The sequence below is a fragment of the Sapajus apella genome, unplaced genomic scaffold (genome assembly GCF_009761245.1).
Source record: "Sapajus apella isolate SASKATOON/1434 unplaced genomic scaffold, GSC_monkey_1.0 scaffold32, whole genome shotgun sequence".
Taxonomy (NCBI): Eukaryota; Metazoa; Chordata; class Mammalia; order Primates; family Cebidae; genus Sapajus; species Sapajus apella.
In genome coordinates this window covers 2,040,863-2,056,292 of record NW_022436972.1, presented here as the reverse complement: position 1 = coordinate 2,056,292, position 15,430 = coordinate 2,040,863, and the positions used below count along the sequence as shown (strand labels likewise).

Sequence of the window (15,430 nt, the reverse complement as noted above, 5' to 3'; positions counted from 1 at the left end):
TTGTGGTTGCCCACCCTCTGGGATCTCCCAATAGTAGCTATATCTTAGGTGAAGTCCTTCTGGGGTGACAGTAGTCCACAATGGGTTTTCTCTTAAGGCAAATTCATCTCAAATTGATATTCAAGGATTCTCTGGAATCTTAAAATATTGAAGCATAAGCATGGGGGTCTCCACACACATGCTTCCAGAATGGGTATTTTGGCCAGAGTGCATGACTGGATTGCACCTGAGGCTTATTCATGATGGCTTTCACACTCTCTAGAGTAGCACTATCCAACAGAACTCCGAGATATGGGAAATATTCTATGTTCAATTATGTTAGCCAGTAATTACATGTGGCTGCTGAGCTCTTGAAATGTGTCCAGTGTAATTGAAGAAGTAAACTTTAAATTTCATTAACACTAATTTAAAAGGTCATATGTAGCTAGTGGATACCAACAAACTTCTACTGGGTGCCCTTTAACCAAATGTTTAAAACATCAATAATTTAAACACACTGGTTTATCAATTTATCTAAGAAATATTCACTTTGCAATAAAAATTTTAAAAAACTAAAGTTTCTGTTTTGCTTGATTTTAAATAGTGGGAACCAAAACAATCACTTAAAAACAAAACAAAACAAAAAAGCTCTGTCTTATTGCAAATAATCATTCTACTCAATTTATCATATATATAAACTTACAAAATCAGATTCTTCAGGTCAGAGGAATAGTTGATTGTCACCAGTTCCATGGCTTTCTGTAAATTCTCTCGCTGAATTCCTGCCAAAGAGTTGCAAGCCAAAGCCAACACAACTTTTCCTAATGATATCAGATCTGCTTGCTGACATGAAAGAATAAATATAACTTTTACTTTTCATTTCATAGGTGTTTTTTTGTTTTTTTTTTTTTTTTTGAGATGGAGTCTGAGTCTGTTGCCCAGGTTGGAGTACAGTGGTGTGATTTCGGCTCATTGCAACCTCTACCTCCTGGGTTCAAGCAATTTCCTGTCTCAGCCTCCCGAGTAGCTGGGATTACAGGCATGCACCACCACACCAGGCTAATATTTTGTATTTTTAGTAGAGATGGGGTTTCACCATCTTGGCAAGGTTGGTCTTGAACTCCTGACCTTGTGATCTACCCGCCTCGGCCTCCCAAAGTGCTAGGATTACAAACGTGAGCCATCGCGCCCAGCCTCATAGGTACTCATTTAATACATTGATACTACTGCCTAAATGGAAAAAGCATCATTACAAATAAGCTGCAGGCAGGGTTCTCAAATACTGGTGTTCCTCAGAATAACCTGGGGCTTATTAAAAAGACGATTTCTGAGCCTCTCCTCTAGAAATTCTCATTGGGTGGGTCCAGAAAATGGTTCAACATTTTTAAAGCACCCAGGTAATTCTGATGAAGATAATTCTAGGTCCACGCTTTAAGAAACTTTTAGCAATTCACATGCCAACTACAAATTGCTGCTTTTGAAAGTTTTTCTTTCTAGATTTTTCTTATTTAGAGCTAATAGTCTTCTCTATTACAAGAAATTTAGTTACTATACATTTGCTTTGCTATGACTTCTATAACTTAAGACACATACTTTTCTCATTTTCTGTAACTCCCCGAATATAATGGGAATGTGAAGAATTATCTGAAGAAAAGTTATACAAACATTAGCATTAACCTGATTTTAGGGCAAATTCTTCAGAACATAAAAATGCTGCAACCCTCTATGAATGACATCCCATCTATCTTTGTTTCCAAATAGACTATTTTCACTCACACTGTTAACAGATCTTTGAGCTCTGGAACCACCACCTACTTTCCTAAAACCTCCCCACTCAACGTTTACCACTCTGAGGGTTTCCTTCTAAAAGGATTTTCAAAAGACAGCTGGCTGAATTAAGTCCTTTATCATGTTATAATTCCAGGAAACAGTATGGCCATCCCAAGTGGCCCTGATTGGCAGCAACCTATAAACAACCACAAGCCTTAGAGAACGGAGTACTTCAGAGTTAACATGAAACCACCTGAAGTAATTTCTATAACAGACTTCGGCAGATCTTTAAAATCTGAGAACTTGCCTGGGTTGGGGTGGCTTATGCCTATAATCTCAACATTTTGGGAGGCCGAGGACCGGGTGGATCATGAAGTCAAGAGATCAACGCCATCCTGGCTAACACGGTGAAACCCCATCTCTAGTAAGAATACAAAAATTAACCAGGTATGGTGGCACACGCCTGTAGTCCTAGCTACTCAGGAGGCTGAGGCAAAAGAATCGCTTGAACCCAGGAGGCACAGGCTGCAGTGAGTAGAGATGGGGCCACTGCACTCCAGCCTGGCAACAGAGCGAGACTCTGTTAAAAAAAAAAAATATGAGGACTCATCTAAATTATTAGACACATGTTCATTTACAGTTAGTTTATCATAAGGAATTTTCAAGCCTAGCTATATATTATCATCACTTGAAAAGCTTAAAAACAAAACAAAAATCATCCAGTAGCCATCCCCTGGTCCCAATATTGGTATAATTAGTCTGGGTAAAAATCTAGATATTGGTATTTTTCTAAGCTTCTACAAATGATTGTGATATGCAGCCAGGATTGAGAACCACTGGTTTGGTTGTAACTTTAAGGCAATCACTAGTGAAATTCTAGCATTATATGGTTATCCTTAACACCACCCTACCCAAATAATGAGTAAAAAGATGTTAAACTCCATGACTAAAATAACATTTAAAAGTTCATACTAAAAAATTTATCCAAAACTAGCATTTGTGAACTGAACATGAGGTAAGGAGAAAAACTGATTGGGTAGACAAACTACTTTAAATCTATTGGAAAAGATCAAAAGATTCATGCCAAAAAACTTTTTAGACTTCACTGGTGGTACAGAGCCAGGAGCCTGGAATGGCAGGAGGGAAGCTAGCATGGGAAGGAGTACAATTACTGTTGCCATCATTTCTGCTTGCTGGAGGACACTGTGATGAACTCTCAATTACACTTTAGATCAAGTAAAACATTACAAGCTATATTCATGAAATTACAGAAATCTCAGCCAAAAGAAATCAGTGCATGTAAATGCCAACTATAAATTTCTATGGGCGATTCAATCCAAAGTATCCAGCAAAGCATACCAAAGGTTGTTGCTATTTATCAGGTGTTTGAGCAGCAGGTACCAACACTTGAAGTCTTTCAACTAGAATTTTCAATTTGGTTCCACCCTGAACCTGATGTTGTATTATTAAGCCTCCCTCCCAGAATATTCCATTATTCTCTATTATGAGAAAGAAAACCAAAATGGTCCAAGAAAGCTGAAGAACCAGATGGGTTTAAAAAATAAAAACATCTGATTTTTAGTACATCCCACCACCTCTCTAAAGCCAACTCAAGGTGAGAGAACATCCACTTTTACAAATAATGTACATGTGTGACACAGTACAGATTAAATCAGAGTTGATTTTTTAAACAAAAGAAGTTAATAAAATCTTCAGAGTTTAACACCATAAAACTCAGTTAGCTCTCCTTTCCTTATTTCTAAGCTAAATAATTTTCCATTTGTTATTTTGCTTCTTACCTCCATCTGGTTTCCCCCCATTTGTTGAATTCAGGAGGTTTGCCCCCCAACTGATTTTCAGTTTCTTCCTGATTCTTGATTTCTTGATTTCTTTCTGATTCTATCTATGGCTCTACTTAAGTCCATTTTACTCAAAGTCAGTCTCTATTCACGTGTCTGAAACAGACTATGAAAAATAGACTACAAGAAACAATGCACTCCTCATGTATCCTCTTCTCTGTAAAATCATACTTCCCCTTTAGGATTATCTTTAATTCTTTCCTATATCTGACTATAATAAGCTATATAAAATATCAGCTATACACATATACCCAAAAAAAAGAAAGCCTGATATATATCCTTTGATGCTGAAAAAAACAGAGAGGTGATAATTAATTGAAGGTTGCCTGATTTTATGAATGAAGGCAGATTCTGACTTACAAATATTAATAAGTTGCCCTAAATGCTTACATAAAGTTGGTTGTTTGGAACTCAGATATTTTTTGTCTTATGAAAAGTTTTATTTGTCGAGGTAACTACACAACCCATAACACACCTGAAAAGGAACCCGACTGAGAAAAGGCTGAGGAATATGTGTGGTTTCTTTTTTCGTTTTTAATGCAGGCAGGGGTTTCTAGATACTTACATTAGATGATGGCACTGGCTCTAAAAATGTGTAATTTTCCTTCAAAAATTTAAATATTATCTGCTTGGATGTATATCCAAGTGTATGTAGATCACTAGTATTTTAACAGTCAATAATCAGTTACTTTTGGAAGCATAAAGGTCATAAAGAAAAATTAATCAGAGCCAACCAGTTAGGTACTAAGTGTAAGACAGAAGACAAGAATGACAGTAGCTAAGAAACAACCTCTCTAGATAAGAGGGAGCAAATGTCCCCCAGGCAAAAGAACAGAATGCTGCTGCTGGGGGTAAAAAAAAGAAGTAATCACATTCCTCCCTGTACTGCCCACTAGATGTAGCTATCAACCAGGTCAGGCCTGACCGCTGTTGGGGTTAGGTGGGCACAAGCAGAGGGGAAGGAAGATGTGAAACATCTGCAAACAACTGAATGCAATGAGTGCCTGCAAGTCTTTGGGACTGTATTGTCTGTGGTTTACCAGCAAAAGAAATTTATGCATGAACTGAAATACTAAACACTGATTAGACTCTACTCACTTTATCCTTTTTGTTCTGAAATTCTATCAGTGAATTAAAATCTTTCAAAACTTTAAACAAAATAAGTTGAACAGAGAAGAACAATGAAAGGTAAGGTTTTTCTCCATGTAATTAAGAGATTCTATCTTAGAGCAAAGCTTTGTAAGTCAATAAATGTTCAAAAACTCCAAAAACTTCTTATGCACAAAGAGCTAAAATTGTCTTAAAATCATAGCTGCCTATCCTAATGTGAAGCATTCCAATACAAACTGAATAACATATTTAAGTTCTGTTACTTGCAGAGTAATCAAGGCAAAAGCAACTATTCATTTTATTTTATTTTATTGAGACGAAGTCCTGCTCTGTTGCCCAGGCAGGAGCGTAGTGACATGATCTCGGCTCAAGGCAACCTCTGCCTCCCAGGTTCAAGCGATTTTTCTGCCTCAGCCTTCCCAGTAGCTGGGACTACAGGGGTGGACCACCACATCCGGCTCATTTTTGTACTTTTAGTAGAGATGGGATTTCGTCATGTTGGCCAGGCTGGTCTCGCATTCCTGACCTCAAGTGATCCATCCGCCTCGGCCTCCCTAAGTGCTGGGATTACATGTGTGAACCACCATGCCAGGCTTAAAGCAACTATTCTTAATGCTTGAAGGAATACCTTCTTATTCTTCAATACGTTATCATTTTAAGAAATAAGAAACAGCAAAATAGCTAAGAACATCATGGGGCCTAAATCAACACTAATAAAATGAAGTCAGACAATAATCAAATACTGTAATGTATAAGTAGTGAGTGATAGGTTTTGACTAACTAAAAAAATTAGTTAGAAAATGGCAATCCAACAACAAACCTTTGAAAACATTTCTAAAATTTTATGACTGGTAGTCAAACAAATGTTCTAAAAGTAAAAATAATAGGTATAATTAAAGAAGTGAAAAAAAAGGGTATCATTTAATATAATTCATTTATTTGATTAATCTATTTTAATCTATGTATACTTAGGACACATTTCCTAAATCACATAAATACATTTTCATTTTGAACAGTCTGACATTGTCATGAGGCTGGGCGTGGTGGCTCACGCCTGCAATCCTAGCACTTTGGGAGGCCAAGGTGGGTGGATCACCTGAGGTCGGGAGTTCGAGACCAGCCTGACCAACATGGAGAAACCTTGTCTTTACTAAAAATACAAAATTAGCCGGGTGTGGTGGCGCATGCCTGTAATCCCAGCCTGGGCAACATGAGTGAAAACTCCATCTAAAAAAAAAAAAAAAAAAAAAGTCTCTGACATTGTCATGAATTCTGTTTATTCCAACCTACAAGGTCGCTACACTAAGTTCATCATACTGGTTAAGAAATACCAGCCTGAGGCCGGGCGCGGTGGCTCACGCCTGTAATCCCAGCACTTTGGGAGGCCGAGGCGGGTGGATCACGAGGTCAAGAGATCGAGACCATCCTGGTCAACATGGTGAAACCCCGTCTCTACCAAAAATACAAAAAATTAGCTGGGCATGGTGGTGCGTGCCTGTAATCCCAGCTACTCAGGAGGCTGAGGCAGGAGAATTGCCTGAACCCAGGAGGTGGAGGTTGCGGTGAGCCGAGATCGCGCCATTGCACTCCAGCCTGGGTAACATGAGTGAAAAAAAAAAAAAAAAAAAAAAAGAAATACCAGCCTGGGCAACATGAGTCTCCATCTCTACAAAAAATAAAAAAAAATTTTAGCCAGGCACAGTAGTGCACATCTGTAGTCCCAGGTATGTGGGAGGCTGAGGCAGGAGGATTGCTTGAGCCCAGTTCAAAAGCTGCAGTGAGCTGGCTGCACTCCAGCGCAGGTGACAAGAGCAAGACAGAAGAAAAAGGAAAAAAAAGGAAAAGGGAGAGAAAGAAATAGAGAGCGGAACGGAAAGGAAGAAAAGAGAGGGAGGGGAGGAAAGGGGAAATACATGCTCAAAGTCAGTGTAGAGCACCCCAAAATCAATTGAAATCTAGGCTTAAAACACTGAAATACTTTAAACAAAATTTGTCTTTAATAAAGGAAAACAAGGCTTAAAAAAGGAAGACAAGCAAATATCCCTGTTAATTCTTACTCACCTGGTACTGGGCCATTAATGCCAATGGATTATTATTTTGACTGTTATCAAATGTTAAAACATCAAAAACTCCAACACAATTTACTCGCAACCTTTAAGGACCAGATAATTTAAAGAAAAGAATTAAAATAAGTTTTTGAAAAATTACATATTCATGGAAAAGTAACATTTCCCAAAATGTTAGGAAGGCTCTCAGAACTGAGTTTAACTTCCACCCTTCCCCACACCACCTCCACCAACCACCAGTTTAGATATGGGAAAATTAAGGCTCAGAGATATCAGGTGATATACCTATAATTGTAAAAGTCAGAAACTGATGAAGCCAGAACTATAACTCACATCTCTTGACTAACAGGTCAGTGTCCTTTTCACCATTCCAAGCTGTTTATTAGTTACTCATAAAGGAGAACTAGTTAGCTTTCTAACACTTGCAAAAGATGTACCAGGCACTGTTCCAAGCATTTTATATGTACTGACTCATTTAAATCTGTCATTAACCTTATGAGGGGTGCCTCATAAATAAGGAGAATGGAATTAGTAGTATACTTGTCTAATAAGGTTATCGAAACACAATTTGAAGAATTAACTTGTTCAATGGCATATTGATAGTAACTGTCAAAGCCAGGATATAAACTTAGGTAACCTGGTACCAGATATTCAGCTCTTTATACGATGCAGCCCAAGGCAATCTCAAAATTACAGCAACTCAAAACTCAGATGAAGACAAGACTGATTACTGTACCAGTTGTTCTCAAAGCATGTGACTCAAAAGCAGCAACGGCAACACCTAGAAACTTGTTAAAAATGCAAATTCTTAGTCCCCAGTGCAGATTTATGAATGAAAAACTCTGGGAGTATGGCCCAGCAATCTGTGTCTTTTAAGTCCTCCAGGCAATTCTGATTCATGCTAGAATTTGTGAACCATGGTGCTATATAGAAAGGAAAAGTGGTAGTGACATTATTTTTGTATTCCCCTAACTCTAACACATATACTTCTCTGACCTTTCCCAATGTTTTTGGTTAATAATCAGGTATTTGATTCAGAGTTCAACTTTTTTTTTTTTTAAAAGCTTACAAATGAATTCAAAGTCACAGAAGTTCTTCTGGATGGAATATATGAAAAGGCAGAATTAAAACAAATCATCACATTTTGTTTACTAAGCTGTGCACTGTAAGATGCTCAATAAAAGCCAAAACTCAGAATGCTAGTACCTTGTTTTGCCAGTAATCAGAATCTTTGTTGGATCCATAACTCGACATGCCAAACCTGCTGTATGAATGGTACGCAACGCAGAGCTTAGTTGGACAATATATGCCCAAATAAGAGATTCTGGCAATAATCCAGCATGCTGCCTGGGCAGTGGTCCATCATGCTGACCTATACAGCAAAGAAATCCAAAATATGATATCTTAAGTAATCAACTAAAAGACTAAAATATTAAAACCAAAATTACAAAAGACAAGTCATGTACACTCATAGCACAACATGTCAATTTTTATGTGTGTGTGTGTGTGTGTGTGTATTTTAAGTTTGTGTGTGTGTGTGTGTGTATTTTAAGTTTAGTCCATTGCCCAAAGGTTCCTGTCCGAGATTATGCCTCTTATATTGTTACCAGCAGAACTCTCACTGAAATATTCTTTTCTGTAACCACATAATTATTGAAAAATAAAAATTATTTAAAGAAAGAATTTATATTTAATTGTTAACCAAATGAATATAAAAACATAAACTGTAGAGGTTATTCTACTTAAAATGTGGCTGGCTAATCCTATCCTGTATTATTGCTTAGGGATGTGACAGCTGTTGTTCATTGTGTGGCTTGATGGAAATAAAAGTCTCTACCATCACTTATGTTGAATGTTTACTTTCCTTACGCTGCTTACCCCTTTCTAGTACACAGGTGTAAACTCATTAAGTGCTTTTAAATAATATTTTCTAGGTCATTATTAATATACTGTAAATCAGTAGAAAAGGGACATATAAATTTAATCAAGATTTTGTAATTATTCCAAGGAATATGACCTTACATTCTTTTTTATTTTTTCTTTGTAGATACAGTTTTGCTATGTTGCGACCAGGCTGATCTCTAACTCCTGGGCTCAAGCGATCCATCTGCCTCTGCCTCCCAAAGTGCTGAGATTACAGGAGTGAGCTGCTATGACATGCCAACCTTATATTCATATTGTTGTAAAACAACCTTTTGTGAATCAGTTATAAAAAGCAACAAAATTAAATGATTATGTATTTATAATAAATAGTAAATATGTACTTATGGCTTGGAATACAATTTTCACTAAGAAGCACATATAAAGTTCAAAAATAATTTTCTCTCAATTTGGATAGAACTAAAGATAACACACTCTGGAAATAAGAGAGATGACACAAAAAAGGCACTGGTAATAAATGCCAAGACAATATCAAAAATGACTATGAAGAGTTTGAATAAAACTATTTAATAAATGTAGTAGTAAGAAAACAGAGTGTTCACAGCAAACATATAGTGCTTACTGTGTACCAGATTCTGTTCTAGTTGTTTTACTCATATAGACTTATTCTGAATCTCCTGTCAACCCCTATATCGTATGCTATTCTTCTCATCTTCTAAATAAGTATATTTCTTATGCTCTGCTATTTTTTTCATTTGCGACAAGATAATAAATTACATAGTAAAAGAAAACAGTAGACTATCATGCAGGTATGGTATGGTTAGGGAAGTTACGACTATTCAAACAAGACTTTAAAATATTAGAAAAAAGGACTACTTTCTATGAAAAAGTAATGTTAATCAGTGAACACCAAAAACGGAATAATTAGGATAAAAATTACTGGAAAAGGATGCTATAAAAGATCAGTTCTCAACAGAAACCACTCCAGTATTTCACAACGTCTGGAGATATTTCTGGTGTTACAATTGGGGTGGAGGGGATTGATCCTGGCATTCAGTAGGCAGAAGCCAGGCCCTCCAGTCAGAAGAAGCCACTATAAACATTCTGAAATGCACAAGACAGCCCCACAAAAATAATTATCCAGCCCAAAATGTCAGTAGTGCGGAGGTTGAGAAACACAGTCATAAATTAAAGCCAACAGTCATTTCACAGGTGTTATTACCAAAACAAATTTGAGCAACAACTATAGTCATCTACAAGAAAAGTTGTACCACATCCCCTTCCACAAATTACGCGTGTGTCTACAGATTACATAGCAAAAGGAAAAAATTGACCACACTCTTTATGACCAGATTTTACATGTGAAACAGTCATGTAACCACAACTTTCTTTTTCAACTGTCAGAATGCAAAAAGCGAAGTAACAAGTAAACAGAAATAATATATTTTTGTCTATAGAGTTTTTAAAGGAGTTGAAATCTGAAAGATTCTAGAATGTGGGCTCAAATCTTTCCCCCTTCCTCTTTAATTTTCAAGTCAAGCAATCTTGACTTGAAAAGAATCTTTAAAAGATTAAAATGTATAATAACGTGATGCTTCTTTCTTGCCCCAGAGACTGAGACCTTCCCCAAATATATAAATTAATGAAGACATCTCAAAATGGATTTACTTTTTCTCAGAAATCATTTACCCTTTAATATACATTTGTTAGAATTCAAGTATTCTGGTTGGTTTGCAAAATCTCAATGATTAAACAATTCTTCAAGTATATATTAGAAAGAGACAAAAAAGAAAATATTTCATGTTTAAGTAAAAGTTACTTAAAACTCCATTTTGAAAACTTAAGGAACATGGAATCCAACCTTTAAACAAAAGTATTTGTTTAGGGAAATAATTTCATAAAGGATAATATAGTCATACTAGGAATCCTTAAATTATGTTGAGAGGTCAGGCACAGTGGCTCATGCCTGTAATCCCAGCACTTTGGGAGGTGGAGGCAGGCAGATTACGAGGTCAACAGATAGAGACCATCATGGCCAACATGGTGAAACCCCGTCTCTACTAAAAATGCAAAAAATTAGCTGGGTGTGGTGGCGCACGCCTGTAGTTCCAGCTACTCGGGAGGGTGAAGCAGGAGAATCGCTTGAACAGAGAGGCAGAGGTTGCAGTGAGCCAACATTGTGCCAATGCACTCCAGCCTGATGACAGAGAGAGACTTCATCTCAAAAAAAAAAAGGAAATTATGTTGAGAGAATATAAAAATTAGGGGTAAATACTTAAAGAAAGATGTAATATGATATAAAATGTTAAAACAAAAACAAAATAATGCAAAAGGAGACAAAAACAAAACAAGGCAAAACTGGAAAGAAATATACTAAAAGATTCATAACGGTTATACTTTGGCAATGAAGCCATAAAGACCATTTTTAAACTACTGAATTTTTGAAGAAAAGCATTATATTTTTTAAAGATATTATTTATATTTAGATATTATAATTTAAATATATTATTTAAATATAATATTTAAAAATATTAAATATTTAAAAATATTTAATTATATTTAAATTTTTAAAGATATTTATATTATTAAGAAAAGCATTATATTTTTAAAAGAAAAACATTTCAAAGAGAAAAACAATTTTAACACATACCTAGTTATTTAAACATCTGATATCTATGTGAGTCTTAATAAAATCTATCTTATCTTAGTAAATGTGCAAAATACATTATTTCCTAACTTCTTGCCCATCAACTCCATTTCTTTGATGTATTTCTTTTTAAAATGTGCTATGGTTTGTCTGTGCCCTCACCCAAATCTCATCTTGAATTGTAGCTCCCATAATTCCCACACGTTGTAGGAGGGACCAGGTAGGATATAACTGAATCATGGGGGCAGTTTCCCCCATAATGTTCTCGTTGTAGTAAGTCTCATGAGATCTGATGGTTTTATAAGGGGAAATCCCTTTTACTTGGCTCTCATTCTCTTCTCGTCTGTCACAATGTGAGACGTGCCTTTCACCTTTTGCCATGATTGTGAGGCCTCCCTAGCCACGTGAAACTCTAAGTTCATTAAACCCCTTTCCTTTGTAAATTGCCCAGTCTCAGGTATGTCTTTATCAAGAACATGAAAACGGACTAATACAAAACAATCTTTAAGTCAAATGATTACAGGGATAAATTATATATATTTTTATTTTTTTGAGACAGAGTTTCGCTCTTGTTGCCCAGGCTGAGTGTAGTGGCAAGATCTCAGCTCACCATAACCTCCCCCTCATAGGTTCAAGCAATTCTCCTGCCACAGCCTCCCAAATAGCTGGGATTACAGGCATTTGCCACCAAGTCCGGTTAATTTTATATTTTTAGTAGAGATGGGGTTTCTCCATGTTGGTCAGGCTGGTCTTGAACTCCCGACCTCAAGTAATCTGTCCGCCTTGGCCTCCCAAAGTGCCGGGATTATAGGCGTAAGCCACCGCTCCCAGCCAATTATATGTATTTTAAAATAGAAAACTACTCTTCCACAGAGCAAAAGCATTTGTCAAAATACAGTCAGCTTGCTTCTTTTTCTTACCCCACTTTCTCTTGGTGAAATAGGCATCAGCATTAGGGTCATTAAAGTGTCTGCTCATCATAGTTTCTCCACCAGCATGGAAATCATATGCAAACACAAGAGCTTAAAATAAAACACAAACAATCATTACTGAAAGCTGGCTTCAAATAATGAAGCTCACCAGCAGAAAGAGAAATTACAAGTTACTCACAGGGCTCGGCAAATGCTTTAGTGGTAAATACTTCACGCAAAGTTACGATATTTGAATGCTGTATTTTCTTCCACATATCAACCAACACCATGCACTTTGTGTTAACAAGACGGAAACCTGAAAGACAATTTTTCTTCTACAATAAACTCTAAGTGACACGTCCTTTGCATTCCATCAGAAATGGAAAGAAAATGCCACGTTATACATTGCTTAGGAGGTATTAATTTCCAAATAAAAATTTTAATTCATATAATATTATATTCAAGAAGGTTTGAATAATCCTAGCCTCAATGATATGATTATAAAAGAAAATAATGTATTTTCCTTACCATGTATCCTCCGAAGGCAATATGGCAGATCATCTTTGCTATTTACAGCTTTGTAGCAAGATGTAATATACCCAAAATTACTTGATTTCTGTATCCGGTTGGGAGGAGGCAGTGGTTCTAGAGGGAATAGGCTATGGTAGCTGTCAACCTCTGTAGGAACTGCTAGAATAATTCATAGAAAGATGACTTGAAAATACAGACATTCATAAATCTTTCTCAAAAATATGGAAGAAATCATATCTACTATAAACCCCTTGTATATTGCAGTGAGCTCATGTATTATAGAATAGTGTAAACATGTATAACAATTTCTTAAGACAAACTGGCTTCAGTATCAATAAAAATAGGCATTATATAATAAAATAACCAAAGAACAACTAAAGTTCATACATTCAAAAACATTTCCTTTCATAGTGCTATACAAATTTGTTTCTCAGAAATAATTTTTATAAACAATTTGACTTATCATTTAGAGATAATTAAATTTTTCTAAAGCAAACATGTTATCAGGTTTATAATCCAAAAAGACATGTATTTTTTTAATGCTTCAAATACAATCATGTTTTCCAACTGAACACCAACCTACACTTTCATTCTGTTAACTGTCTTGAATGACTTAGGAATGCTCACAATATTTTAAGTTAACAGAAGATAACCCAACATGTAGTACAGCCATAGTAAGCCAACTAGAAGAAAATATAGCAGATGGTAAGAATGGTAACTTTTTAATAGGAGGATTATTGTTCTTTCCTTCACACTATTTTATATTTGCCAAATGTTTTACAATATAACACTATTTTTAAAACATGGGATTATGTCTGTTTAAAAAAAAAAAAAAAAAAAAAAAAGACCTACAAAGAAAACAACTGATAATTTTTGACCTCTGACTGGTAAGAAACACAGATAAAACCCTGTTAAAAAACTAATTCCAGAAGACAGGTTCAAAGTGATCCTTTCTCTGCATTTGCCAAATATTTTATGCTCTTATCTTTTAGTTGTCACAACAATCCCATGAGGTAGAATTCCCTATTTCATGAATAAGGATAATAAGGACTGCATAGCTGAGAGGGGGGTGGGATGCAAACCCAGGACTTTTTGATTCTGTAGTCATAATCTCCACATGGCATTTGGGCCATAATGAAAAACAAATGTAGAATGATTAAATGTCATCAAGTGGTAGGTTCTACTTAAATAAAGGCAGTATACTGCCATGTGTCATGGCATGTGACTATAATCCTAGCTACTCAGGAGGCTGAGGCAGCAGAATCACTTGAACCCAGGAGTTTGAATTCAGCCTGGGCAGCATTTAAGGCCTTATCTCTTAAATAAATAAAATAAAATAAAATAAAAGTAGTACAACGGAAGAATACACACAAGTGAATATAGCTATAAGTTTTACTTTTGCACATTTACCTGGGTTTTTTTTTTTTTTTTTGGAGGCAGAGTCTTGCTGTGTCGCTAGGCGCCAGGCTAAAGTGCAGTGGCGTGATCTCGGCTCACTGCAACCTCAGCCTCCCGGGTTCAAGCAATTCTCCTGCCTCACCCTCCCAAGTAGCTGGGACTAGAGGCGCTCACCACCATGCCCAGCTAATTTTTGTATTTTAGTAGAGACGGGGTTTCACCATGTTGGCTAGGATGGTTTCGATCTCTTGACCTTGTGATCCACCCACCTCAGCCTCCCAAAGTGCTGGGATTATAGGCGTGAGGCACCGAGCCCAGCCCATTTACCTAGGTTTTATTTGAATGATCGATATAATGTCCATAAGGAAGTCAAATGCTAGATAAATTTTGTTTTCCAGCTATTTCATTCATTAAGGAGCACTTAATACTGGATTAATTTCAAATCAGTAAATGCTGAGCACCTACTATGTACTATGAACCTAAAGAAATATACGTTCTTACCCTCAAGAGGCTTAGAGAAAAATAAAGAACACAAATTTATATAAAACATGTAAGAGGTAAAGTCACCAATTAAGAAATATAATTCTCCATGGCACTGGTTCTTAAACTTCAGCACCTGTCAGAATCGCCTAAAGCCTTATTAAAACATGGTTTGTAGGGTCCCAGTTCCCAAGTTTCTGATACAGTCAGAAGTGGGATCCAAGAACTTACAATTCTAACAAGTTACTAAAAGTCAATGAAAATGAGGCCGCTGGTTAAGGAATCATACTTTGACAGCTAAAACACTATGAAAATACAAAGACCAGAGCAATTCCCAAGGATATTAGGCGCTCGTTTGCTATGGGGTTGCTAGTAAATTATTACAACTTATAAATCAATGGTGTTTAACTGACAATGGTGTTTCCTTTGGGAAGCAATTTGGTTCTATGTTCTAAGCATTAAAACCATTTCTACTTTACATTTTTCTCTCTTTTGTTTTCTTGGAGATAGTCTCGCTCTGTCACTCACAGAGTATAGTGGCACAATCTCACTGCAATCTCTGCCTCGCAGGTTCAAGCAAGCCTCGTGCCTCAGCTTCCTGCGTAGCATGCCAACACACCTGGCTAATTTTTGTATTTTTAGTAGAAATAGGGTTTTGCTATGTTGCCCAGGCTGGTCTCAAACTCCCGACCTCAACTGATTTGCCCACCTTGGCCTCCCAAAGTGCTGGGATTACAGGTGTGAACCACTGCACCTGGCACTCTTTTCTTTTCTAATGTATTTTTAAATTAGCATCAA

General features: G+C 36.5%; 1 protein-coding gene across 3 annotated transcripts in view; it reads right to left on the bottom strand.

Moving 5' to 3' along the window:
- Positions 1-15,430, bottom strand: part of PAN3 (poly(A) specific ribonuclease subunit PAN3) — a 160,478-nt gene that overhangs the window by 17,497 nt on the left and 127,551 nt on the right. For 2 of the 3 annotated variants that reach the window (XM_032294390.1, XM_032294392.1), the window contains 6 exons: positions 12,752-12,913; positions 12,423-12,539; positions 12,233-12,334; positions 7,991-8,156; positions 6,780-6,870; positions 683-822 (listed from right to left, as the gene is read on the bottom strand). In XM_032294390.1, coding sequence (XP_032150281.1) covers positions 683-822; positions 6,780-6,870; positions 7,991-8,156; positions 12,233-12,334; positions 12,423-12,539; positions 12,752-12,913 — 778 coding nt within the window. The remainder of the gene's footprint in view (positions 1-682; positions 823-6,779; positions 6,871-7,990; positions 8,157-12,232; positions 12,335-12,422; positions 12,540-12,751; positions 12,914-15,430) is intronic. The other variant, XM_032294391.1, reaches the window with a different exon arrangement.